A 26,474-nucleotide genomic window follows, 5' to 3' on the forward strand; every position below is an offset into this window, starting at 1 on the left:
TACTGCCTCGTTGATCTAGTGCAGTTGTACTGAACCTGCGGCCAGCTGCCCTTTTGTGGTTGACCCATTTGATATTTGACTTTATTTTGAACCATTTTAAATTAAAAAGGTTTCACACCTAAATAATTTAAATTAAGCAACTGCTTGTGACCACAAAAATGTTAAAATATACGCGAAAAATCCGTTCATAGTTTTTGAATTCAATCCCGAAATCTAAGCATTCATTACCTAAATATTTTTTGGTTTCCGGTGCGTGACACTATAACTAACACGTTTTTGTGGCCCCTATAAAGAAAAGGTATCGCAGATCTTAGTGGCTTAATATAATGCCGCAGACCGCAAAGTCAGGCCAGCCAAAAGTTTTCAGTAGTAGCCCGGGGTCTGGAAGTTTGTACCTCCCAAGGCACGTATTGATATTGGTCCTGCGCCTGAACTCTTTCATGTTGGATTGCCGTCCCAACGGATTATGAGAGTTCGGAAATAGAGAGTGCAATATAATATGTCCTACGCAGTTGGCTAATCTCTCTTGAGATTGGCTGCAGTGGCCGAAATCGGTCCGAAGGACATTATTATTATAAGAGGTTAAGAATAAATAAGAATCTTGGTCAGCTGTTTATACATATATTTTATTAACAATATGATATAATCGACATGCGCTTAATATCTTAGAAAAAAAAAAGTTTATACAATATGATGCTAAAAATCAATTCGAAGATATAACAAAATTTAATAACACGGATTTCTTTCTTCTAATTTAAATTAAAATAATGAATAATCATATTAATAACATAGAGCCGACTGTGGTTTCATTTATTTAATAATTCTATTTTTTAGTTTGACTTTTCCACTTCACTTTATATTTATAATTGCTTATATTTATTACCCAACTATACATAAAATCCACAGTTAACAATTTTTAAACCTAAGTAACTATTATAATTATTTAGTTACACATTTTAGTACACTTTTTACAGACAAATTGTCTTTAAGATTCATTTTATCTGAAGCCACATAATTATTTATGTATTAAATAAACTCATTTATACTGTAAATTGATATCACTATTATTGAAAATTATTTTGTTATGTATATAAAAACAATATAATTTCAAATTTAAATAAAAGTGGTCCAATATATAAAAGAAAAAAGTGCTTTCATGTTACTTTTCTAGGTTTTAAAAGCATTTATTTACATTTTTAAACATTACTATAATTGATGATCACATTTTTGCATTTAAAAATCTTATTTAAAAAAAACTGTTATTAAGTTACCAGTTATAAGATACGAATATTTTATTTCCAATAACATAGATAAAAAAGTTTTTACAATATTTGTTTCAATTTATGGTCATACTAAAAAAAAAACTGTTTATTTCATCGTATTTCCTGATAAACTCAATATGTGAATTGTCAATTGATAGTGAACAGTGAACACGTTCAATTGAAATAAATTGATCTAGCAATAGCTGTGTATATTGTAAATTCACAATAAATGAACATATTATGCAATAATATTTATATAAATAGAACGAAATAAATTAAAATACTTTGCTTAAAAGCATGTGCAATTAAACGGATACATAACATATTTAATGAAACTGAATGTTTCAATTTCGTTTAAACTTATTTTTTGTTGAACGATATGTTTAATTTTTTAGCACATCAGTAGTGCTAATAATGTTATACTTGTGGATATAATAATTATCTATACAAAGTTAAATACTATTCATTTTGTATTTTATAAAAGCAAATGGCACAAAATATTCCTTTTTTAAATATTATAGAAAATTTTGAAGTTCATACATCATAGAGAAATCAAGATTATTAAAAAAAAAATTATATAAGTTTGTATACCTAGAATAGGTCAACATGTCAACAATTTTGTAACGTAATAGTGCAACACATTGGGGCTTTAGTATGGAAATATATCAATTTTCAAATATCTCCTCCATTTATATTAAAGAAAAGTATTGTACCGGTTTTAGAAATATTGTTGTTCCATAAATACAATCATAGTAGCATGTGCTAGATTTATTAAAACAGTCAATGTATATAAAAAATGTATTCAATTCAACAGTGATATTAGATAACCTTGAATTCATGATGCACAGTTTTATAACTTTTTTTTAATATAAATTTAGTTATATTCATAAAATAATATAAAGTAACCCAGCATTAATCCCAGAAAAATAAAACATTGGCTTTAAAATTTAGTTTTTAGATTTCAATTCAGTCACTTAGTTTTACTCATAATTGTTGTTTAGGGGATGATAAATTAAATAATATAAATATAAATTCATTGTCAAATCATTGATTACAGAGAGAAATCAGTGTTTAACTAAACACGCACTGACTATTTTTATGAGTAAGGACCAAAAGGAAATTTAAGTTTTAAAAACCATTTAGGTGGAGGAAGCAATAGCTAAATGGCTTATAACACAAGGCACTATTCAGACTATCTAACTATAGTTGATAGTAGTCCATCCACACTTAGCATTCGAACATAATCGGTGTATGAGTGTATCATTTAGTGTAGCAATTAATAACCTTGAATTCTCTAATCATTAAATAAATATCATGAAGAATTTCTTTATACTAAAAGTATTATGTTATAATTGAAATTATATAAAAGCAACAAAAAATTATCTGCCTAGATACTCTTCGTAAAAAACTTGTAAACAGCATATCTATGAAACATTGTCGGCACATTTGTTCGGTTTATAGCTATAGCAACACTATACACTTACCCATAACAGTCTATGTAAGACGATTTTATTGCAATTTGCATATAAAATAATATTAAGCAAATTGCTGCAACAACTGTATTAATAGTTTCTTAATTTAAAATAGACATTTTAAACAATTGTTTTCATGTATGAAAACATACAGTTCATTTTGTCGGCTAGTGAGATATCAACCAAACCGTTACATATAGGCTATTGACTCGGAGCTGCTTCTACACTTTCAGGTCGTGACAAGACAGGCTTTTCAGCAATTATAGGCTTCTCTGCCAATTGGGGTTTTTCTGCAAGTACTGGTTTTTCCATAACAGCTATTTTTTCTGCAACAGGTTTTTCAACAACTTTTGGTTTGTTATTTATTTGTGTTTTTTCTGCTACTTGAGGTTTTTCAGCAACAGGTGGCTGATCTTGTTGCTTTACTGACTGTGGGTTATCATCCAGTGGTGGCTTATCTAGTGGTTTTTCTGAAACCTTCGGCCTTTCTACTGCTTTTTCTGCATTAGTCACATCCGGTGATTGAGGTTCACTGATATCAATGTGTGCCTTAGATAATTTATCTGGTAAAACATCAGGTTCCTCTTGTTCCATCTGTGAGGGTCCATTATGATTATCATTGGTTGGCATTGATGGAGACACAGACCTCTGCATCATATTATCTGGCATTGATGGTGAAACAGCTCTTGCAGAGTTCTCCTCACTTGATGCACTAAGCTGTCTTTGAGGAGCAATGGATGGGTGTGCTAGAGTCTGAGGGTGATGTGGATTATGTAATGGCAACCTTGATTTATCACTTTTCCTCCACAGTGTAACTTCTTGCTGCTTGAAGTAACGTCTGTCTTCTGTGTCCATAAGGACCAAGTTGAGATAATACCTCACTGAGAATTTATTATTTATATCTCTCATCGTCGGTGTTAAATCGTATCCCGCTAAAAACACTCTTATAGGAATACTCTCACCTCTGACAGGAGCCCCATCCATTATTTCATACTTAGCAACTGTTTCATTTTCTGTGAATGTATTTGGACCTGAACCAGTTGTTTCCCTTTTAATTATAGATATTTCCATGTGTTTAATCTTAATACGAACAAGAAGGAAATAAATTTTACCTACTATCACGTCTTTGAGATGATATTTCGATTTATTGTATTCAAATTCTATGTGGAGACAATCTTCGATTCCTACTTCCATTTTTATCGAATTTAGAACATCCGGATAGCTGCATAGCGTGTGAACAGCGATATCGACTTCCTTGACAACGTCGGTGAGGCGACGAATTATAGTCGCACGTAAGAAATATCTTAGCCTGACGTTAGCTCCTGTATAAACTTCGTACGGTTTCTCTACGTTAGCGAATTCGAATGGATACGATGTGTGCTGCAATAAGTCGCCAGGACGGGCTAATTCTTTAACCAACGATATAAACTCATGATGATTACCTCTATCGTAAAATAATTCGATCTGACCGATAAGCTCAACCTTGATTCCTTGATGTTCTAATTTTGATCCAGGTTTTCGAAGCGTCACATTGACTCTTCCTGACACAGTTTCACCATCGTAATAGAGTAACAATTTTTCCTTTTTTCCATCGTCAGTTTTAACTTCGGCAACCTTTCGTTTGTCAGCATCATCGAACACAATTTCGATATCCGCAGTTTGTCCAAACCCGAAAAAGCTCATTTTCACATTTAACTGTTACGCAAGCTAACATTAACTTTTTACGTTGCTTTCAAAAGAAAAAATAGTGACTTTATTGAGCAAAACATTGAAAATCGGCGATGAAACGCCCGCAAATCTGGAGGCGACTGAAAGATTGAAGCAAAGATGGCGACTACAATTATGTCGGTTGTCGGGAGTTAGGATTATAAATAAAAATAATAGCGTAAAAACTTACCGGAAAGACATTTCTGAATAGCACAGGCGAATTTCTTGCAGGGGTCGACCGGCATATATAAAATTTTAATTTATTTTTTATGGAAAAAGTAAATCTCGAATTTCAATCATGTATACATGTAACTTTTTAGGTTATGGCAATAACGTCATAAAACTGACCATTCAATTTTATAAAATATTGATGATTTCATATGAATTGTCTTAAACTTTTTTGTCTTTTTACTGGATGGTTATACACCGATTTTTATTTCTGGAATATTAAAAAGATCAAGGTATATCCTTGATTTTTTAAAATATGTCTACGATTTTTGCTATGATCCGATTATCTAATAAAACGCTTATTTCAAAATTATTATACTTATCATATATCAAATTTATAAAATGTTAACCCTAATTTTAAATTAAATTCATAAATATACATCATTCATAATATAAAAAATTATTTTAAAGTCCACTCTGTATAATTTATTTAGTATTTCTCATAAACGAATTATTTTAATATATAAAATATAAATATTATTTTCATTGTTATTATTTTTATACGCACATGTGATTATATTTATTACTAATAAGTAATACTCATTATTAGAAATTGAATTACGTGTATTTTAAGATGTAAGATTTTTAAGAAGTGGCAGCTCTAACGTTCGATGATTGAAGATAGCCAACTTTCAAGTTCGATTTTACTAATAAATGGCGGACCGCAAAATTTCCTAACAAAAGCGAGTATATATATATCTGGATATTTTATGAAAAAATAATTAAAAACTTAATTTATCATGGAGCTTAGTCGTACTACGCTTGGTATAGCTGCTGGTCTTGCAGGAACCTTATTTCTAGGGTATTGTGTTTATTTTGACCAACAACGTCGTAAGGATCCTCTATTTAAAAAGAAGTTAAGAGAACGTACGTATATATGCATATAATATTAAATTATTTACCAATTATTAAAATTAAATCGTTTACGTAGAGAAGCTTAAATAACTAATATTTAATAGACAATATTGTATAATTTTACAACCTAAAAACTTTCATGTCGTCAATTACGATTGCACATTTTAGTAATAATTTTCATTGATTAAATAATCAAGTGTATTTTAGAAAGCTACGCATTCAATTAGAAATCTTTGTATTAATAATAACTCATCATTTAAAAATTAAAACACATAATAGGAAATGTTTAAATGGTTACAGGTCGTGAAAAAGCCCAACACAATGCTACCAGATCTCGGACCCTTGGTGGTCCTTTGCCTGATATGAATGATCATGAGGCTATGCAGAGATTCTTTTTGCAACAGGTCTGTTAATTACATACTGTTAACTGCTTAAACTTCTCACTGCTACGACTTCTCTGTCGGAATAGACTTAGTGCTTATATTGCGAATAGAACAGCATGATAGGCTGTTCAGCTGGGGGTGTGTATACACATTTGTCAATTTCATATCAAGCAGGTTTTCTTAACTTCTCCATTAAGCACAATCTAAATATTACAGACAAACAATGGACTCTGGACAGTTCAATGGCACTTGCCTGAATTCATTAAAAATATTCTATTGGAACAATAATAATATTTGTTATTAATAATATTACATTAATATTTTCTAGTATCTAAATTGCAAGTGCAGCGTCTTTCTTACGTTAGTGTTGCACTATTCTTATTTAAGGTTTTAATTATACACTTAATACACATGCGGCCAAGCTTTGGTTATTTTTATTTAGTTTTTTTTTCCCAAAGTTTATTTTATTTTAAAATTAGGTACTTGTTGTTCGTGTAATTGATTGTACTTCCACATGGCTTAAACTTGTGGTAAGTTAAACACGGTTCATTATAAAGTAAAGATAAACTCTATAAAGTCATCATATAATTTTCCTTGGGTACATTATTTGATCCTTTAATAAATCCCTACAGAGATTTGTTTTAAAAAAAAAAAACAGATTATGTTAAAAATACCTTACTGATGGGCACAAGCCTCCTATTGTTAATAAGAAAAAAAATAAAAAAATTTTTAAAGCGACAGTATAAAGTGTGTATTCTATGCAAATATCTTGGAGGTCTTCAACTGCTAAGTTATTTAAGCTCTTTTGAATATATATTTATTTTGTGAGTATTAGAAGTATTTATTTTGTAGATCCAACTTGGTGAGGAGCTATTGGCTGCTGGAGACCTAGAAGCTGGTGTGGAGCACCTTGGGCAGGCTGTTACAGTTTGTGGACAAACACAACAGCTACTCAGTGTATGTATCATTTTTATATTATAAATGTGAAACTGTGTATCTACGTTACCTCATAATAATTAAACCACTGAACCGATTGTAATGAAACTTGATATAGAAGTTGAGCCTGGGATTTAGTTAATGAAATAAGAATAACAGGATTTACGGAATAATCAATGTTGACCACGACAGAGTCCAAGGAAACAGCTAGTACAATATACATATAATAACTTATCTGTATTTGTCAATGTTTTGGGTGTACTAAGCTGATAGTTAATGAAATTGAGTCACTTTTCAATGGTGAGAAAATGAGATGTTATTATTGCACAAGAAGCATAAGCATTTTTAATACTTTTGGTCATACCAAATTATAATGTGACAAAAGCAAACAAAACGAACAGCCTTGTTTTTTTACATAAAATAATTTCTATCTCTAATCAAATAAATTATCATGTTACAGGTGCTGCAACAAACAATGCCGGCATCAATCTTCCACCTTCTTTTGAAGAAGCTTCCGGAAGTCTCAGAACGTCTCCGTGCCTCCATGATAGCCAACGGTGGTACAACATTACAGGAAGAAGATGTTGAATAAGATATTTATGTGCCTCGGCCTAACAATAATTAGGTATTATTGACTTATATTTAAATGTTGAGAAGTTTGTGTGACATAAAATTGTTATATGGATAAACAGCAATATGTTTTTTTTCCAAAACTATAATAAATTTAGAAATAAGACCTAAATCTTGTTTACAAAGTACAATAAAAATATTAATAAATTTCCTTTAATACCTAATTATTTAAAGTTAGACATGACAGCATGCCCTTTTAGATAATTAGAAAACAAATGGTATAATATTTTGCTACAGTAAACAACACAATTCCTTCAGTTTTCTTCCTTAATTCTCGTTTCTGTTAAATTATAATAATTATGTTATTAAATGCTTAACTTAATATAGGTGTAGAAATATAGATAAAAAATCTTAACTCGATCTAATTATTATAAAATAAAATGATGTTTGGAGCTCAAAAGTTTTGAATCATGTTGTTTTTTTTTTCCAATGGGCTGTGAAAGTTGTAAACCCGCCAAATATTCTTCAACTTAATGGTAAAAAATTTTAACAATGTTTGTTAGTAAAATAACACTAACAAACATTGTTAAAATTTTCTCCCTAGATTCTAGTTCTAGGTTTTGTTCACATCTGATTGAGAATGCTTGAGTTTTGATTGATTTTATTATGAAATAAAAATATTGTAAAAGTTTTTTTTGTTTTTCTTGCCATCATTAATAATTATATTTAGAGTTCTATAAAGAATGATTTAAGATTAAAATTATGACATATATTACTGGAGTGACTTTTGACAATCGTAAAAACGTAAAGTATAAATATTATGACATTATGTTGCATATAAAAAGTTGTCATAAGCGGGGTTTCAAAAAGTGCTTTACATTTTACTCAAAAATATACTCTGGTTACAGCACCAGGTTATAGAATTTTAATAATAAAAAAAATCAATTCCCATGTCATATTGTATTTATTAAAAATAATAATAAGATTAACAGAATTCAACAAATACACCGCAATAAGTACAACCTACGATTTTATATGTCCCAAATAAGTACCTAACAAGAAATAACTAATCAACAATGATAATATATTTACATTTAACATAAACCATACTCGGTGTCATCAAGATGAGTTTGCAACTGAACTCCTAATGAGGTCTTGTGTAACTTTCATTACATCTAAAGCACCTTTCGATATTAAATTATTCGCTAAATCTTTACCCAATTCATCACATTTTAGTATAACGTCCAAGGGGACGTTTGTGTTCTCCGTCAATCCACAATAAACGCTTTGAGTCTTCAATTCTCCTGGCTGACTTAAATCGTCACAGTTCAAATCATGGCTGGCTTCTGATATTTTTTTATCTAGTTTCTGTAAGGGATTGCTCTTATCATCAATACTTTGTTCGTCTATTTTAAATTTCTTACTGTTGCTTTCCTCGGACGGACTAAGGTTATGTTTTTTTGTCTTTTTAATTTGTGTGAAAGTTTGCTCCATAGTTTCGTTAACTTTAGTAGTACCGTCTAAGCTCCATACTCCGCCTGTTATAGTTAATTTGAAGTTCGATTCCATCGGTTTCAGTTTTGTTGATATACCAACTGGGGCGCTGCAACCCCCACCTAAATGAGAAAAAATTACTTGATTATCTTAAGAGAAAATTTAAATATAAAATTAAGCGTTATGGCTGTTCTTGTTATCATTGCTTAGTTAACAGAGGAGCTTAAAAGATTAAGAGTGCTCACAAATGATAAGAGAAATAATGGCAAAGTTTATTTTAAGCTAGTTTCCGCCGAATGTTTCCAAAATTTTATGATGAATAGTTGAGTAGTTAAAAAGAGAAAGAGAAACAAACTCACTTCGCATTTATAATATTAGTGAGACAAGGACAGCAAACGAATACAAATTTACCTTATAGTATACTGTTATCGACCTTTAGACATTTATTTTTATTCATTCACATGTGGTGTGTTGATAATGTGAGAAATGGCCAAGTTCTTTTATAGATAAATAATTTGCTGGTAGTATTTAGCCTTTAAACTTTGTTAGTGTTAGACTTTGTAATTGTTCTAGAGTTAGTGTTTTATTGACAATGTCAGCCAATTTAAAAACGAAAACTTGGCCAAGTTTTTTACACAAAGGACGCCGAGAAACATTGTATGTTATGACAGCTCTTTATTATTAAAGTCATTAGCAATGCGTTGATAATTTCAAGATACAAATGACGTTTGTTTTCGATTGAATGAATGTGAAAAGCCGAGATGGCCCAGTGGTAAGAACGCGTGAATCTTAACTGATGATCGTGGGTTCAAACTCGGGCCAGCACCACTGAATTTTCATGTGCTTAATTTGTGATTATAATTCATCTCGAGCTTGACGGTGAAAGAAAACATCGTGAGGAAACCTGCATTTGTCTAATTTAACTGAAATTCTGCCACATGTATATTCCACCAACCCGCATTGAAGCAGCACGGTGGAATAAGCTCCAAAACTTTTCCTCAAAAAGAGAGAGAAGGATTAGTCCAGCAGTGGGACATTCACAGGCTGTTACAGAATGTGAGTCATAATTGGTATATTACAAATCGAATTTTAATTTTATATTAATTTTAAGACGCATTTTTTTAACAATAAAAATATTTATATGTTTAGTTAATATTTTCAAAAAATAGGCATTTTAAATATTCACGAAGTTTTAATTGGAACATTGGAAGACAAATTAAAATGAAGTGGAATATTGTATTATAAGTAAAAGTAAATGAATTACAAACCATTTGTCGTGCATAATACAGTAGCGCTATTAGCAAATCGTCTGGATTATGTAGATCAAAGGTTTGTTTATCTTTTTTTTATATATTTGCCGGGATGGCAAACGACTCAACTCCACCTGATGGCGAGTGGTAGTAGCCAGCAGTACACGCCTTATTTGAAGAAACCTGGGTTGTAAAGACGAGGGGAACACGTGAGCTAGTAAAGAATTCCATTTTTTGGAAGTGCGACAAAGAAATGAGTTGCCAAATTTCTTTGTGCGCGATGGAATTGATGTCACAGTTAGGCGGTGACATCGAGAACCAGCACGCGTAGACTTGTGAAGGAAGGGGGAAGATGATAAGGGAAGATACTCCTTCGATTGGTATACAGTACAGGTAGTGCTGATTTACAAGTACCTCACCTAATGTCTTAAGAAAGCTCCTTTCAGCTAACACTCTACAGTACGTCTCCGGATGGTTGAAGGGCGCCAACATGGCTAATACCTCCGCGTTATCGCTCCGACACTCCACCGCGAGCGCGCCTTGGCCAACGGCGTACATCATTTCGGAACACGGCAATATCTGAAACGAATATAGAAATGTACAGTAACAGCCTGTTAAAGTCCCACTGTTGGGCTAAGGCCCGGTTGACGAGCCGGTTGGCGTGGTTGGTAGATTTTGCCTTTTCACGCCGAAGGTTGTGGGTTCGATTCCCATCCAGGACAGACATTTGTGTGTATGAACATGTCTGTTTGTCCTGAGTCTGGGTGTAATTTTCTAAATAAGTATGTATTTACAAAAGAAAAGTAGTATATGTAGTATATCAGTTGTCTGGTTTCCATAGCACAAGCTCTGCTTAATTTGGGATCAGATGGCCGTGTGTGAAAAATGTCCCAGGATATTATTATTATTATCATTATTATTAAGGCCTCCTCTTCCTTTTGAGGAGAAGGTTTGGAGCTTATTCCATCACGCTGCTCCAATGCGGGTTGGAAGAATACACATGTGACATAATTTCAATGAAATAAGACACCTGCAGGTTTCCTCACGATGTTTTCTTTCACCGTCAAGCACGAGATGAATTAAGCACATGAAAATTCATTGGTGCTTGCCCGGGTTTGAACCCACGATCGTCGGTTAAGATTCACACGTTCTAACCACTAAACCATCATAGAGGTCCGTAGCTACTAAGTGAGTTGGTCTGCATGCCCGCCATCAGATATATTGAAGCGTAATAGAAATGTACATTCAATATAAATTCTTAATCTTTTTACATCTAATAAGGACATTTTTATGCCACTTTTTTATTTTATATAATATATTATATAACCGCCTTTTTTAAAAATTGTATTTATTTAATTGTGTATATATATATATATATATATATATACACATATATATACACATATATATATAAATATATATATATATACATATATATATTTATATACACAATTTAAAAAAAATAAAAAGTCTGTTATTTCTTTATTTTAGAAGCAAATAAAATTTATTTCTTAAACACCGATGTAAATTGTTGTGTCTAAGCTTAGAACACCCCTTTATGTATAGTGTAGTATATTCGTATCGTGTATCTGTGTGTCTCTCTGGGGCTTCGTATCTCCCAAACGAATAGACCGATTTTGATGCGGTTTTTCCTGTTCGAAACCCGATATGATCGAGATGGTTCTTAGGTGTCAATTATGAAGATCTGTTCAGGTATTTGAAGATAAAAGGGTCTTAACAGCTTTCATAGATACGACTGATTTGAAATTGCTGTACCCGACGCGACGATACTTACATTAAAATAATAATAATATCCTGGGACGTTTTTCACACACGGCCATCTAATTCCAAATTAAGCTTGTACAGACCTTGTACTATGGAAACCAGACAACGGATATACTACATGTACTATTTTTCTTTTTTAAATACATACTTATATATATAATAAGACCCTAAACATAAATATAAATAGTATTACTAGATACTTATTATAAAGTTAAAGTGCTAATAAGCCTTTGATTTTTCAATGTTTGTGCGGTTTTTATTTGGGGCGGGGGGTTATTTAATTATTTTATTATATATATATGAAAGATTTACATAGAAAGAGCCAGATATTCTTGTTAATACTAATTACCTTGGACACTCTGTCGCCCCAGCCCATTCTCTGCAGGCCGGCGTTCGCGAGCAGCAACGCCGAGTACTCCTTGGTGGGCGAGTCGAGTTTACGTAACCTCGTATTGAGATTTCCTCGCACATCCACTATCGATAGATGTGGGAACGAACCTCTTAATTGAGCCGTACGACGCAACGACGACGTACCTGTACAAATATTCGAACTTACGAAATATAAATTTCACTTCTTTTTTTTTTATAGAATAATAGGAAGGAACGCCCATAGACATTGGCATTGTAAGAAATGTCAACCATCGCTTACATCACCAATGCGCCACCAACCTTGGGAACTAAGATGTTATGTCCCTCGTGCCTGTATTACACTGGCTCACTCACCTGTTCACTGTCACTGGCTGTTTTGCGGTAGAATATCTGATGAGTTGGTGGTACCTACCCAGACGAGCTGGCACAAAGCCCTACCACCAGTAAACCTAAAAATGAAGGGTTCATTTCACTTCACCCACTCACCAGATATTCTACAGCCAAATAACAATTGTATTGTTGTGTTGTGTTTAAAGGGTGAGTGAGCCAATGTAACTACAGACACAAGGGACATAAAGTCTTAGTTTCCAAGGTGGTGCATTGGCAATGTAAAGAACGGTTAAAATTACAACGTCAATGTCTCTGGCTGGTGGTGACTTACCATCAGGTGGCCCATTTTACATAGCCCACTTATGTTATTAGACCACTGAGAATAAACACTACGAATTGCTGCTTGAAGGGTGAGTGACGCAATATCATTTCAAAGACTATATATCTTACTGCCGCGTTTGTCTAGTGGCTTGATATAAGGCCGCATTAAATCCTCATTATAATACTCTGTTTCTGAATTTATATCTGACAAAAATGCATGGAAAATGAAAAGGCATCGAATGATTGATGGATCTCGGTTTTACTAACTTTGTGTAATTTATACAAAAATTGTATTATTATAAAAAAAAAATACCGGTAACTTTACCGGTTCTTCTCGATAGAATCCACATTCCGAACCGGTGGTATCGTTTGAAGCTTTATAAGTACTTGTAACAGTCGTGTTTGAATAAAAATATTACGATTTGGTTTGATTGGTGCGTTGATAGTACGAACGTTTTTAGTGAAGTGAAAAGTAACGATTATGCAATTAAATAAACAATTACGTAAGTACTTGCCAATAACTGATCCAGCAGGTAAAGTCGCCAGAGTGCAGTCCTTGACATCCTCTCGCAGAACTAAAGCGTCCCTTGGATCCTCTCTACAAAAAGAATCGGTGGAATAAGCTGCTCCGAAACCGAACCGAAACAGCCTGTGAATGTCCCACTGCTGGGCTAAAGGCCTCCTCTCCTCATTTTAAGGAGAAGGTTTGGAACTTATTCCACCACGCTGCTCCAATGCGGGTTGGTGCGGTAAGTTGCTCACCTCAATAAAATCCCAGCAGTATCATATTTATACTCTAATAAATTATTACTCCGAACTAAAGGATACCACAATTATAAAATATCCACTGAATACTATAAAGTAAAGCCGAGATGGCCTGTACAGGTACGAACGCGTGAATCTTAACCGATGATCGTGGGTTCAAACCCGGGCAAGCACCACTGAATTTTCATGCGCTTAATTTGTGATTATAATTCATTTCGTGCTTGACGGTGAAGTAAAACCTCGTGAGGAAACCTGCATGTGTCTAATTTCACTGAAATTCTGCTACATGTGTTTTCCACCAACCCACATTGGAGCAGCGTGGTGGTATAAGCTCCAAACCTTTTTAAAAAAAGGGAGGGGAGGCCTTAGCCCAGCAGTGGGACACTCACGGGCTGTTACTGTACTATAGAGTGTAGAGGGTATAGACCAGCGATACTCAATCTTTTCTTTATAAGGGCCATGGACACGTGTTAGACATGGTGTCGCGGGCCGCAAACAAAAAATATTTAGGTAATGATTTCTTAGGTTTCGTGATTGTTACGAATTAAATTAAACAACTATGAACGGATTTATCGCGTATGTTTTTAACATTTTTTTATCATATCCTGATGTTTCAAACACTTTGCAGTCTTCGGGTGTTGTTTAATTTAAATTACTTAGATTTTAATAAAAAAACCTTTCGAATTTAAAATAGTTAAAAATAAAATAACATCAGGTGGGCCAACCACAAAAGCCCGGCTGGCAGGTTGAGTACTGCTGGTATAGACCCTATTCCAGTCGAAGGAGTAAAGGTGGAGTCGTTTGCTTTCCCGGCAAATATAAAAAAAAATCCATGCGAATTGCTAATAGCTCTGCTGTATTATGCAATTTATGCTCTACAAACAGGCCTTGATTAATTTACCTTTACTTGTAATATAACACTATCCCACTTAACTAGTAATAAAATCTTTTTTTTATATAGAATAGGAAGGCGGACGAGCATGTGAGCCACCTGATGGTAAATGGTCACCAACGCTCATAGACTTTGGCATTGTAAGAAATGTTAACTTATATCACCAATGCGCCACCGAACTTGGGAACTAAGATGTTATGTCCCTTGTGCCTGTAATTACACTGGCTTACTCGCCCTTCAAACCGAAACACAACAATACCAAGTACTGCTGTTTCGAGGTAGAATATCTAATGAGGGGCTGGTACCTACCCAGACGAGCTTGCACAAAGCTCTACTACCAGTAATAAACTCAAGTTTTACTTCCAAAGTTCTGATTATAACTTCACGGACATTCAAAACGCTATTTTTAAGGAAGCCATAATGAATATAACGGAAATTCTACCACATGAGTATCAACGCAGCGTGATCGAATAAGTTCTAAACCTTCTCCTCAAACGGAGATGCATTAGCCCTGCAGTGGGTTGTCCCATTTGGGTTAAAAACGTATCCTACGTCGTCTACTAATAACTTTAACTACGTACTCATGTACATTCGAAAATATTAACAAACAACCAGACATCTCGTTTATAATATTAGTAGGAGGAAAGATAACCTATTGTATTAAGTTTTACTACACTTTACAATATTCTAATAACGTACATTTTTTTCTTACGATAAGGGATTACGTTATGAGTGATAAGGTCGCTTCGCTTTTAAGTATATATTTTAAATTAAACGAAATTCTTTTATTATACACATTATATACTAATACGATTTATTATAATAAATCACAGTGTATACTTGTCGGTAAGGCAGCTTGTCTGGGGTATCCCGTCATCACATATTCTACTGCCAAACAATTAGTATTTTTGTATTCTGGTTTAAGAGTTAGAACCAGTGAAACTGCAGACACTATAGAAACGATATCTCGGTGCTGGACGTGGGTGGTGTTGCATTGGTGATGTAAGAGATGGTAAATATTTCTTACACTGCCAATGTATATGTGCAGTGGTGGCCAGTTACCATCATGTGGCCCATTTGCCGGGCTGTCTATTTCAAATATATATAACTGGTGGTAGGGCTTTGTGCAAGCCCGTCTGGGTAGGTACCACCCACTCATCAGATATTCTACCGCAAAACAGCAATACTTGATATTGTTGTGTTCCGGTTTGAAGGGTGAGTGAGCCAGTGTAATTACAGGCACAAGGGACATAAAATCTTAGTTCCCAAGGTTGGTGGCGCATTGGCTATAAGCGATGGTTGACATTTCTTACAATGCCAATGTCTAAGGGCGTTTGGTGACCACTTACCATCAGGTGGCCCATATGCTCGTCCACCTTCCTATTCTATAAAAAAAAAAATATATATATATTGAGGAGCTTTAAAAATAACAAACAAAAAAAAAATGTTACCTTTCAAAAACCGCACCAATAGCGAGACCGTCCGGCAGCGAAGTGGGCAGGTCCTTAAGGGAGTGTACCACAAAGTCAACGGTTTTGTTCTTCAAAGCATCTTCCAAGTCTTTAGTGAAAAGCGACTTCTCACCAATTTTCGGCAACGACACGTTTAAAATACGGTCACCCAGTGTTGTCATTGTAACTAAAAATAATTTAAAATCTTATTTTTTTTATTTATTTAATAGTAAACAAGGAACAGGCAAGCTACTCTTGATGGTTAGAAAGTACCTTTGTCTATAAATATTGGCACTGTAAGAACCAAATTGATAGTTTAAATATTATATTTGTTTTTAGAGCATTGTGCAAACCCCAGTAAGTAGGTACCATCCACTTATAAGTTATTCTATCTCTAAAAACCCATGGATTGTGGTGACCCCTTACCGTCAGCTGGCATTTCTGCTTATCTATTATATAAAAAAAATACTTATTCACTGCACTTAAAAAATAAGAACAGGTAACATATTTATATGCAATCTTATTTTTGTCTTGATAAACTTTACACTTTTATACTTTATTGTACACCACAAAGAGAAAAATACAAAAAATGTATACTGCCTAAATAAAAGTACAATTATGGCGACCAACGGTGTAAGTAATAACTGATAGGATATGAGGTAGGTGGAGGTTTATAAATAAAATAATATTAATATTTAATTAAAACAAACCATAAATAAATGTAAATATAAAATGCACATATTATATATCAATACATAAAATATACTAATTTTTTGCTGTTTATATATAACCTTATATTATAAATATATATAAAATACATGGATGCTGTAAATTTTAGTTATTTCATATTTAACTTAACAATAAAATTAGTTAGCTTTGTCAATGTGAGTTTGATAACTATATGCATAAACTTTAATATAACTTTAAAGAAGCCGAACCGATTTTGATGAAATAAAGACTAAATAGTACCATGGAATACTTCCTAAAATAATCAAAATGTTTACCTATTTTGAACATTACCATTGTTTTGCTTTTGGGAACTAGCAAATAGCCATATTAAGTTATGGAAAGCAGCTATTTTCAAATCACAGACACAATATCACTTTTATTTATGTATATATGTGTTAAACATAATAAAATTAAACTCTGAATAGTTTATGTAATTGTGTATATGTTTTAGATATATAATACAACAAATAATATTTATTTTTTATTCTAAATATATATCCATTTGTTGGTTAAGGATTAATCATCATAAGAAAACCTGCATGTATCTAATTTTATGGAAATTCTGACATGTGTATTCCATCCATGTGGTGGAATAAGCTCCATACCTTCTCCTCAATAAGGGAGAGGAGGCCGTAGCCCAGATGTGGGACATTCTTAGGCTGTTACTACTAATGAATAAACTGCTCGTGTTGTTCATCTTCGAAATTTAATTGACTTAATAATTTCGACAGCATGTACCAGTCTCTTTTATGTCATCTGTATGGTACGTGACATTGGGTATAAAATATGTACCCTATTGACGCTACTAAAAGCCATTTAACAAAGAATTTAATTAAATATTGTATGTGTAGTAATAAATTTAATAGCTACATGACTGATAAGTATATTTATTGCAACTGATACCTGTGGCCTTGATTTTTGTTACTTAGTTTAGTTTTTTGAAGTAACACAGTGATTTCTGATTTTACTGCCATTTTTATATACTCATGTGTGTAATTATTCATCAGTAATAAAGCATTTTCTAGCATACCTATTGAAAACTCTCTGTCTGGGTAGACTTTCTTTAGGCTGTCAATGACGAAATTGGTTTGAATGAGAGCCAGCTGCAAATAAATAAGAATTTGTTAAACGCACATAAATAAAAACATTCCGAGAACACCCAGTGGTTAAATTATCAATCTTAACCAAAGATCACAGGTTCAAATTCAACAGGGTAACCAATGCTGTTTCCTTGTGTTTATTTATAATTAATCTTATGTTAATGGAAAACAAAATTTCTGATCAGATCAGAGGAAACTATGTGATGCTGATGAAATAATGTGATAGACATTGTATGTCTATCACAATGTAGCAGAATAGAGAGATAAGCTCCAAACCTTTTCTTTAAGAGAGGTCTTTGCATTGTGGTGTATCGTTATAAAAATAAGCATTTTTAATTACTCAAAACATGTAATGAAGAATATCAAATAATAAATTATATAGAAAGTACTAAAATTGAAGAAGAAAACCAGTTTGTACATAACAAATATTTAGAATTCCAATTATATAAACAAGTTAAATGCTAATTGGAGCTGCAAACTCTTACATACATAACTAACTACCTGTTATTGTTATTTACATAACGTGAACATTTTTCAACAATTATGCTAAGGAAAGGAAATTTGTTAAAAAATATTTATTCGAATATAATTACAAGCTTGCAATAGTATTTATGTATTCATACATTCTTATAATGTTAATATAAAATTTATACATACCTCACTCTTCCTTGAACCAACACGAATAATATTATTTTTTTCACTATCCATTGTAAATATTTAATAAATTCAAACCCAATTTATGAAATGTAGGTTATGTTACAATAACATTATTAAACTAACCATTGAAAACTGAGTATCACTCAATCTTGTCACTAAGTTATATACAAAAGTTAATTATTTAAATCAAATATTTAATTACGACGTTATTAAAAATATAATGTCATAACCACATTGTATAGTGTGCCAAATGCCAACTACTTAATTAAACTTTGTAAAAGTTTAAACTTATCGCACTCGAGGTGAATGACATAGCTAAAATGTTGCCATCTGCACTCTACTAATAAAATAATTATTTTTACAAAAAAAATCCATATGTCTTCCTCACTGGCTGTAGACACGACCGGAACAAGTTATTTAAAAAATAACAAATACATTAGTAAGCAGTTTAATAAGTTCTTAAACCAAATGTTTAATGTTAATAAACATTTATTGGTAAGAAGTATAAATTATTTAATTTTTCACTGTCACGAGTTACCTTAATTTTGTTATAAGTTCCTACACCAAAGTTAGTAACTTACTTTAAATTAAGGAAATTTCAGTGATCATGACAACACTGGTTTGTCGGAATTTATTATTAGATTGTAACATATTTGACTATATAAACTATTTTCCAAGGTATAGAAAAATTGTTAAATTGTAATGGCAATATTTTGTATCGACTTGGAGCTAATTCTAATGCTGATTTTTTTTTGTTATCAGATACCTTTGCGCCTAAGAAGTTATTGATGGAGATATTTGGTTGAACGTAGGTAGTAAAGATAGTCTTACCCGAACAAAATTATTCTATGCAATTTGTTTACTATATTATTATAGAAGATATAGACGATAATAAAAGACAGATTGAAAACAGATGATTTATTGATCTTAAGTATTATAGGAAATCACAAAAATATATAAAAATAATGGCATTTCACAACTTCTAATAATAAATCTTGAAGGTAGAATGTATAACTTAAACAAAAAAATGGGATGAGTTGAGTGTACTTAAAACAGTCTTAAATCTGTAAAGAATAATAATTACACAATAATCATTTAAATTCCCCAAATGATTTATCTAATGTTACCAACAAAAAATATATTTCACAGATCATTTTTTAAATTTAAAAATGCAAGTTTTTTTTTAAAGCTTATTCTATTAATATTTAATCAAATTTTGAACTCTGAATAACAAGTATTATGTTCACTTCGACTTATACTACTGTTTTTTACGTATGCTGCTCCTTAATCTTCTCCTATTGTTCGGTACTAGGGTCTTTCTTGCTGTTTCTAAAATGTAAACAGACAGATTAATTTAAATAACAGATTAATCGTGTTAAAAATTGAAAAGATACATCATACATTTTTTTACATTGGAAGAAACAAAGAGTTATAGATTTTGTATTGAAGATTAGATGTACTTATGACCCATAAAATTGAACTCAAGTCCTGGGCGGTATGCTCTGTATTTCAGACACCAGTGTTGTTACCGCTTTTGGCAACTCTGTTAGCTTTAGCACCCGTGTGTCATCCAAGCAAAGTCTCAAATTAACTCTTGCAGGATGTATATAAGAGAATTTGTATGTTTGAAGTTAGGATTAGTGCATTCAACCATAATGAGCTATTCTCTTTATAATTACATTTCTTACTGACTTTATTTTGGTACACATAAGATTAAAGCAGTTTTTATATGCGGGTTTAAATTTAAATTGTAGTAGTTAGTTATACAGTGCAAAAGTGTGTTTGCATATTTGTTTGTTACATTTTCACATCTTAACTTCTCAGCCAACCATCATGAAATTTTGCTTAAACATAGGGTAATACACAATTGTCCCTACACCAGGGCATGCGGACACTCGTCTTACATAAATATAAAGTTTACAATGTTTGTTTATAAAAGAAATAGTATATCAAATTATAGCTAAAGTAAATAATAAGGTTAAAATATTATATTTATTTATTAATGAAATTAAAATGACTTACTTTTTACGACTTTAGTTGTAATTTTTGGAGTTTCTACTTGTTTTACTTCACTCGTAGAATTTCTTGTACTCTTTTTGTTTTTTTTAGTAATTTTTGGGGACTTTTGTGTTTTATTTTCAATAACATCACTTATTATTTCTTGATTGACATTTGATGTTTTTTCTTTTGATTTATTTTGTTTAGGTTTGGTTTGTTTAGCCTTATTAGCCATTGATCTAGTACATCTAATAGTAGGAATTTCTTTCTCTACATTTTGTTTTTTAACTGCCTCAAGTTTTTCTTTTGATTCTCTTTTTTCTTTCATTTTATATACTTTTATCATCGCTGGTGTGTAACCTTCAAAGGCTGGATTGGATTCTTCTAATTCTTTTGTAAATTTGCCATTTATTCTTTTCTTTAAGTTTGCTACAACTTCTTTCATAGCATACGTAGGAATTGTGTTTTGAAAATAATCTTTTTGTAATAAGAGTGACTGTGAATTAGATTCAGAGACCTCTGATGAGGCATTAGAGATTTTCCTTATTCTATATTTGCAAGTAGAATCGTCGTCGTCTTCATTGTTATCAATAGTGGTAGGATTCCGTTCCTTGCGTATTATGTGTTCTGGATTACCCGCTAATATTTCCGCCCAAGTAAATTGTCGGTCTGAGCCCATAAATTTACCAAATTTTCCGATACTGTTTCTATGTCGTCTAACGCCTTTGCGTTTTGTTATGTTCTTTTTCTTTGACCGTAAATTCTTCGGCGAAAGTTTCTTGCCGAAAATGTCATGTGGCATGAGAGATTTCTTTAAACGAGCGACTAAGTCTGCATCAGATATAAAGAAGTTTCTAGAAGAGCAAGGTTTCCGAAGTCCCTCACTAGACGTATTTAGGGTTTGTTTTAACAGTTCCAATTTTAGGTCATTTTCAAAAGAGCAAATGTTTTCCCTTTCATAAGCCTTTTTGATACCATTTCTGGCTAAAAAGTCTGTTGGAGTATTTTTCTTGGCAAATCTCTTGGCATAACACAATTTTCGACTCAACGGCGACATAGGTGGTTCAGCAAAGTTAACTGATAAATCTTTATCAAAAGGACAACCATTTTTCAACAATTCACTTCTGAATAAGCTTCTACAGTAGTCATAATCTGGTTTGTCCGTGAAATCAAGACTAGTAACATATTGCAAATATTTCTCCATAAACTGAGGATAAAATTCAGTTTTAAAGCAAGTTTTCAATAACAATTTAATGTTGCTCATGAAATTTTTCTTGAGAACATGAACTAAGTCAGGTTCTGCCAAAACTTCTGTTGTTTTCCAAGGCAGAGTACCTGTGAGCCAGTCTAATAAATTATATCCCAAAGTTTCTAAGTCAGAACGTCTAGAATGTGCACCAATGTGAGAATCTCTTGAGCTGTATTCTAAAGTACCATCATGCGCTTTCCTTGCATCCATTCCAAAGTCTTTATGGTTACCATTTGAATCAAGAAATTTTGATGCAAGACCATAGTCCAACAAATACACTTGTCCATTAGATTGAGCAAGAACTGCCTCTTTGTGAATTTCATCTAGATCTACATCATTTATTTCCTTAATATTCATTCCATTTAGCTCATGTATTTTTCTTGAGGCATAAATAATATTTTTATTACCAAAATCATCTAGAAGTTTCTGATAAGATTGGTCGGAACATACAGAGCTATTTAAATCTTCGTAGTTTACATAATTAGACAATTGTCTGAGGTTAAATGCATGATGACGATGCAAAGTCCTACTGTCTTTATCTGACAGTATTTTCCTCAATTTCTTTTTAACATTGGCCAGTCTTTTATCATTATCCTCTTGCTCTTCCCAAGATGATCTATAGTCTCGGACAATAAAGTCTTCATCGTCATAATAATTTGACGTTCTAGATTTGTTTGTTTTAGTTTTCTTATGTTTCCTTGATAATAACACAAGTTGTTTATTATCTTTCTGATAGGATGGTGGAGGTTTTGGCATTTTATTATATTTATTACCATCAAAACCAAGCATAAGATTTGAACTCTTGATGTCTGAATGTGTGTAACCTTGATTATGCAAATACTCCAAAACATCAAGTATTTGTAAAGCTATTATGAGAACATTTCTTTTATCTAAAATCTTCGTTCTTGAAATTATTTTCTGCAAATCAACTTCATAGCGAGGCAGCACTAAGAATCTGTATTTTACATTAGTATTTTCATCTGTGAATGATCCGCTCGCAATATAGAGTGGCATACCTAACCGTTTTTGTTTGTTTTGCTGACACCAGGCCTTAACTAAAAATCAAAACAATATTTCAATTTACTTATGATATAAGCATATTATACTTAACTATAATATATAATAGCTGAGATGGCATAGTGGTTAGAACGCGTGAATCTTAACTGATGATTGTGGGTTCAAGCCCAGGCAAGCACCACTGAATTTTCATGTGCTTAATTTGTGAATATAATTCATCTCGTGCTTGACGGTGAAGGAAAACATTGTGTGTCTAATCATGTCATATATGATAAAAAATACTTGGTCTTTAGCAACTTTAATAAGAAATATAATGAAAATTAAAATGAATTGTCTTTATTAAAATAAACATTCATTTTATATTTAGTCCAACTTTATAGATAGAATATATTGTAAAAGAATTATATATTTTTTATTGGATTGCTATCAAAATATCATGAATCTGTTTAGGATTCATGACAATATGAGAATTACCTTTTGAAACCTGTGCAGTTCTAATCAGACAATGTATTTCAACAAATAAAGGTCCATTGCTGTGTGGTTCTATTTTTACTACATATCGGGCATTCAATTTTGTTACTTCTTTGTCCGTCTCATCCGAAGCTAAGTATATCCTACCAAAGCTGCCTCTTCCTGAAAATAAAAGTTTCAAAATCTTACTTAATATTTATATTCTGTGTTTACTATATATGTGTGTGTGTACTAGATGTGTTGCGAATATACTAAAATACTGTAGGCATTTAAATAGTATATGAATATAAATTTTGACTTTTGTTACATCAATTGTTTCTAATACAATTAAGTTTTTACTTATTATGTTTAAAGTAAGAATGTCTTGTACTTGAAAATCTGGCATGGTATTTTAAGAATTATTTACATGTTCTAAAATTTATTTTGAATGATAATTAATTTAAATAGGCTTAAGTTAATATTCTTGTTCAACTTTATTTCAAACGTTTTATTATTCAATATGTTCAAAACACTTGTTAGGGATGCCATTTTCTTATTGTTATAATCAGCCTTGTTTCATAGAATTGAAAAACATCTAGAAATTTTACTTCTTTTTCCTTGTTATATATTATTATTTACCTATGGGCTTCCCAATACGCCACTTCTTTTGCAAGACATCCGTGAAAACAATACCCGGTGGTAAGGCTTCGTCGTCACAGAAACTGACATCCAAACTAGGTGGTTCTTCGATCACCTTCAACTTTTTTGGAGGTAATCTTACTTCAGCTTCATGAACCCGACGGGGCATTGTAAATTATCCAAAAATCCACTTAATAGTTCATTGATCTTCCTGACGTGGGTTATCGGTTATTTCTTTGCTTATTTTTTTCTAGAACAAAATAAAAATATGAAATATAACAAAACTTATTTAAGGATAACAAAATTCCACAATCTAATATATCAATTTTAGGTTTAAAATTTAATTATAGGTTCAAAAAGTTACCAAACGAGTTTTTCTTTATGGCTGCGAAGACACGTATATTTAGAAGCTACAAAATCTTTGTTTCGGGTGAAAATCAGGTCTAGATCATTCAAATTGCCTTTACAATTCACTCAACAACTTTACTTTCAGTAACAAACAAAATTCCACGACTCATAACAAATTGTGATGGTTTTAACGAATGTTCGCCATGTTGTTAGAAATCAACCGATCAATTTGATTAATTGTTGCCAAATACAAAAAATAAATAAAAGACAACTTGAAGTACCTAGTTGTAAAAATTAGAACATTATTTTAAATATTTATACAATATTCTTATTTTGTTACTAATTTTTATAATTGATTAGTGTACTTAGTTTTTCTAAATATATTTAATCCGCAATGATATATACAAAAAATTTTTTGACATCATTTCATTTGTTATAGGTACCGTGTGAATGTAAAGGATACATATACACATAAAAAAATAATAATTGAACAAATCAAGAATTCTCATGTCATAAAAAAATTTAACTTATGTATAAAATAAAAATAAAATATATTGATATCTGTCTTAGTTACAATTTAAAGATTTTTCGAAGTTTATGGTACGATTAACAATCTAAATTCATAGGATAATAGGTAAATCTTGAGAGCTGGCAATAAAAAAATTAACTAGCTTTTGTTTTTTACAAACATTTAAAGTGACTACGCGCCAAATACTAAATACTTATCAAAAATGGCAGAGGAAGAGGAGCTGAGGAATTTCAGAGTTTACAATCACTACTTCACGCTAAGCGTAAGCAATAAAATAATATTACAGTAATAAGCTTTTTTAATAACTAATTGTATAATAATTCTATTTTATGTTATAAATTGTATGCAATGTATTAGCAACCGGTATGAAATTATAATTTATTCAGGTAAGTTTTTAAAAGTGTTATTAATAATTAAATTACAATTTATCATGTAGACAGTTTAATGCAAATATTCTAGTTGGATTTTGAGGAGAGGAACGAGGAGCTCGGAATCACGACTAGCGAGTAACGAGACTTCAAAATCTAAAGTCCGTATTCACAATTTTGTTCTGTAACTTTTTCATTCAATAGTCGTCAGCCGGCGGTGCGGTCGCGTGTGTCGCTCCACGCGTACGTGTCCGATGTTCTTTTGTTTGTCAACAAATAAAATGAAGTGTAGAGTGTTAGTAATGTGATATTTTGTTTTACGTTTTATCAATTATAAAATGTTAATTAAGCGTTGCATTGTGCCTTGAAGATGGACGGTGCGAACGCTGACTCGGATCACTCTATGACTTGGGAAGACTTTTTTGGTTAGTAAAGTTTCTTGTTTGATATATTTAGTTAATTTATTTTTACAGAAAGAGTATTTTTGTTTTTTTTTTTATACTATTATAAGTAATTCGAGTTTTGTATAATATCGCTTAATGCGAAATAGGATATTTCTAAGGCTAACGCGGGAAGATACTGGTTTGAGCAATAATTCTTCGTATGGTTAGTATACAGTATGTTCAATCGGTCCATCGCTTGCTTTTCTCGGTTGCTATTTCCACCTTAAAAAAGGATTTATCAAATCCAAACCTCTGTACTAAATATTGTTAATAAAAATAATTTATGCGCCAAAATTATAGTAATTCCAATTCTTATCTATAAAAAATTGTAAATAATATATTTTTTAAAGTTCCTAATCGAAATACGACATAGCTCTGTCAAAAAAAAAAACCTTAAGCTTATGAACATAATATATAGCTATTAAAATTACAAGAACTTTAAATCCGTCAAAAAACATTTTGTATAATTAATTATATTTTAAATTGAATTAAAACGAGTTTTATTTAATTACCAGTGATAGAACGATGCATAAATAAAGAAGTATTTTCTCAATATATTAATAATTAGGTAATTTATATCGTAATCGTTTCGAAGATTTTATTAAAATATGAAAATTTTATTAAAACAAATAAGTATCCGTTTTTTAAATTAATGGTGGCATACAAAGTAATAAACATCGATTCCTTATAGTATGCATATTTAAGTTTTGAATTTGGTTACTTGATAAGGCCAAAATGTCTCAAATTCAGGATTCCAAATTTAAACTGTTCTCGGAAAAAAAGATCTACATAGTTCTGTAAAGGTTTCCAGAAAAACATAACAAAATACAGATGGTTTATCTTAGAAATGCTTAGGTACAGATAGTAAGAAGGCAAT

General features: G+C 31.7%; 5 protein-coding genes across 5 annotated transcripts in view; 2 read left to right on the forward strand and 3 right to left on the reverse strand.

Moving 5' to 3' along the window:
- Window positions 1–605: 605 nt before the first annotated feature.
- On the reverse strand, window positions 606–4,573 carry LOC126778491 (vacuolar protein sorting-associated protein 26B). Its single transcript, XM_050502104.1, has one exon. The coding sequence runs from the start codon at window positions 4,415–4,417 to the stop codon at window positions 2,936–2,938; it is 1,482 nt and encodes a 493-aa protein (XP_050358061.1). The 5' UTR covers window positions 4,418–4,573; the 3' UTR covers window positions 606–2,935.
- Window positions 4,574–5,279: 706 nt separating this feature from the next.
- On the forward strand, window positions 5,280–8,104 carry LOC126778598 (mitochondrial import receptor subunit TOM20 homolog). The gene is made up of 4 exons (XM_050502282.1): window positions 5,280–5,536; window positions 5,825–5,928; window positions 6,760–6,864; window positions 7,304–8,104. Exons 1-4 carry the CDS (start codon window positions 5,410–5,412, stop codon window positions 7,433–7,435), a joined length of 468 nt encoding a protein of 155 aa, XP_050358239.1. The 5' UTR covers window positions 5,280–5,409; the 3' UTR covers window positions 7,436–8,104.
- Window positions 8,105–8,383: 279 nt separating this feature from the next.
- Window positions 8,384–18,775, reverse strand: LOC126778513 (porphobilinogen deaminase). The gene is made up of 7 exons (XM_050502146.1): window positions 18,557–18,775; window positions 17,830–17,902; window positions 16,071–16,257; window positions 13,478–13,560; window positions 12,292–12,476; window positions 10,577–10,736; window positions 8,384–9,029 (listed from the first exon to the last, which is right to left on the reverse strand). The coding sequence occupies exons 1-7, from the start codon at window positions 18,605–18,607 to the stop codon at window positions 8,533–8,535; spliced, it is 1,236 nt and encodes a 411-aa protein (XP_050358103.1). The 5' UTR covers window positions 18,608–18,775; the 3' UTR covers window positions 8,384–8,532.
- Window positions 18,776–19,459: 684 nt separating this feature from the next.
- Window positions 19,460–24,472, reverse strand: LOC126778445 (uncharacterized). Its single transcript, XM_050501987.1, has 5 exons — window positions 24,274–24,472; window positions 23,910–24,159; window positions 23,295–23,453; window positions 20,579–22,858; window positions 19,460–19,885 (listed from the first exon to the last, which is right to left on the reverse strand). Exons 2-5 carry the CDS (start codon window positions 24,076–24,078, stop codon window positions 19,815–19,817), a joined length of 2,679 nt encoding a protein of 892 aa, XP_050357944.1. The 5' UTR covers window positions 24,079–24,159; window positions 24,274–24,472; the 3' UTR covers window positions 19,460–19,814.
- Window positions 24,473–25,066: 594 nt separating this feature from the next.
- The window catches only part of LOC126778413 (uncharacterized), a 104,319-nt gene continuing 102,911 nt past the window's right edge, over window positions 25,067–26,474 (forward strand). Inside the window, exons 1-2 of the mRNA XM_050501912.1 lie at window positions 25,067–25,172; window positions 25,246–25,579. Of these exons, the coding sequence (XP_050357869.1) occupies window positions 25,525–25,579 (55 nt within the window). The 5' untranslated portion in view covers window positions 25,067–25,172; window positions 25,246–25,524. The remainder of the gene's footprint in view (window positions 25,173–25,245; window positions 25,580–26,474) is intronic.

The sequence above is a fragment of the Nymphalis io genome, chromosome 26, assembly GCF_905147045.1.
Source record: "Nymphalis io chromosome 26, ilAglIoxx1.1, whole genome shotgun sequence".
Lineage (NCBI taxonomy): Eukaryota > Metazoa > Arthropoda > Insecta > Lepidoptera > Nymphalidae > Nymphalis > Nymphalis io.

Coding starts and splice junctions, on each gene's coding strand:
- LOC126778491 (XM_050502104.1), bottom strand. CDS start 4,417: ATGAGCTTTTTCGGGTTTGGACAAACTGCGGATATCGAAATTGTGTTC.
- LOC126778598 (XM_050502282.1), top strand. CDS start 5,410: ATGGAGCTTAGTCGTACTACGCTTGGTATAGCTGCTGGTCTTGCAGGA. Junction 5,537..5,824: donor TAAAAAGAAGTTAAGAGAAC/GTACGTATATAT, acceptor AAATGGTTACAG/GTCGTGAAAAAGCCCAACAC. Junction 5,929..6,759: donor AGAGATTCTTTTTGCAACAG/GTCTGTTAATTA, acceptor TTTATTTTGTAG/ATCCAACTTGGTGAGGAGCT.
- LOC126778513 (XM_050502146.1), bottom strand. CDS start 18,607: ATGGATAGTGAAAAAAATAATATTATTCGTGTTGGTTCAAGGAAGAGT. Junction 13,561..16,070: donor ATTGGTGCGGTTTTTGAAAG/GTAACATTTTTT, acceptor TTCTTTTTGTAG/AGAGGATCCAAGGGACGCTT. Junction 10,737..12,291: donor GGGGCGACAGAGTGTCCAAG/GTAATTAGTATT, acceptor TATTCGTTTCAG/ATATTGCCGTGTTCCGAAAT.
- LOC126778445 (XM_050501987.1), bottom strand. CDS start 24,078: ATGCCCCGTCGGGTTCATGAAGCTGAAGTAAGATTACCTCCAAAAAAG. Junction 23,454..23,909: donor GCGTATTGGGAAGCCCATAG/GTAAATAATAAT, acceptor TTTTATTTTCAG/GAAGAGGCAGCTTTGGTAGG. Junction 22,859..23,294: donor AACTGCACAGGTTTCAAAAG/GTAATTCTCATA, acceptor TTTGATTTTTAG/TTAAGGCCTGGTGTCAGCAA.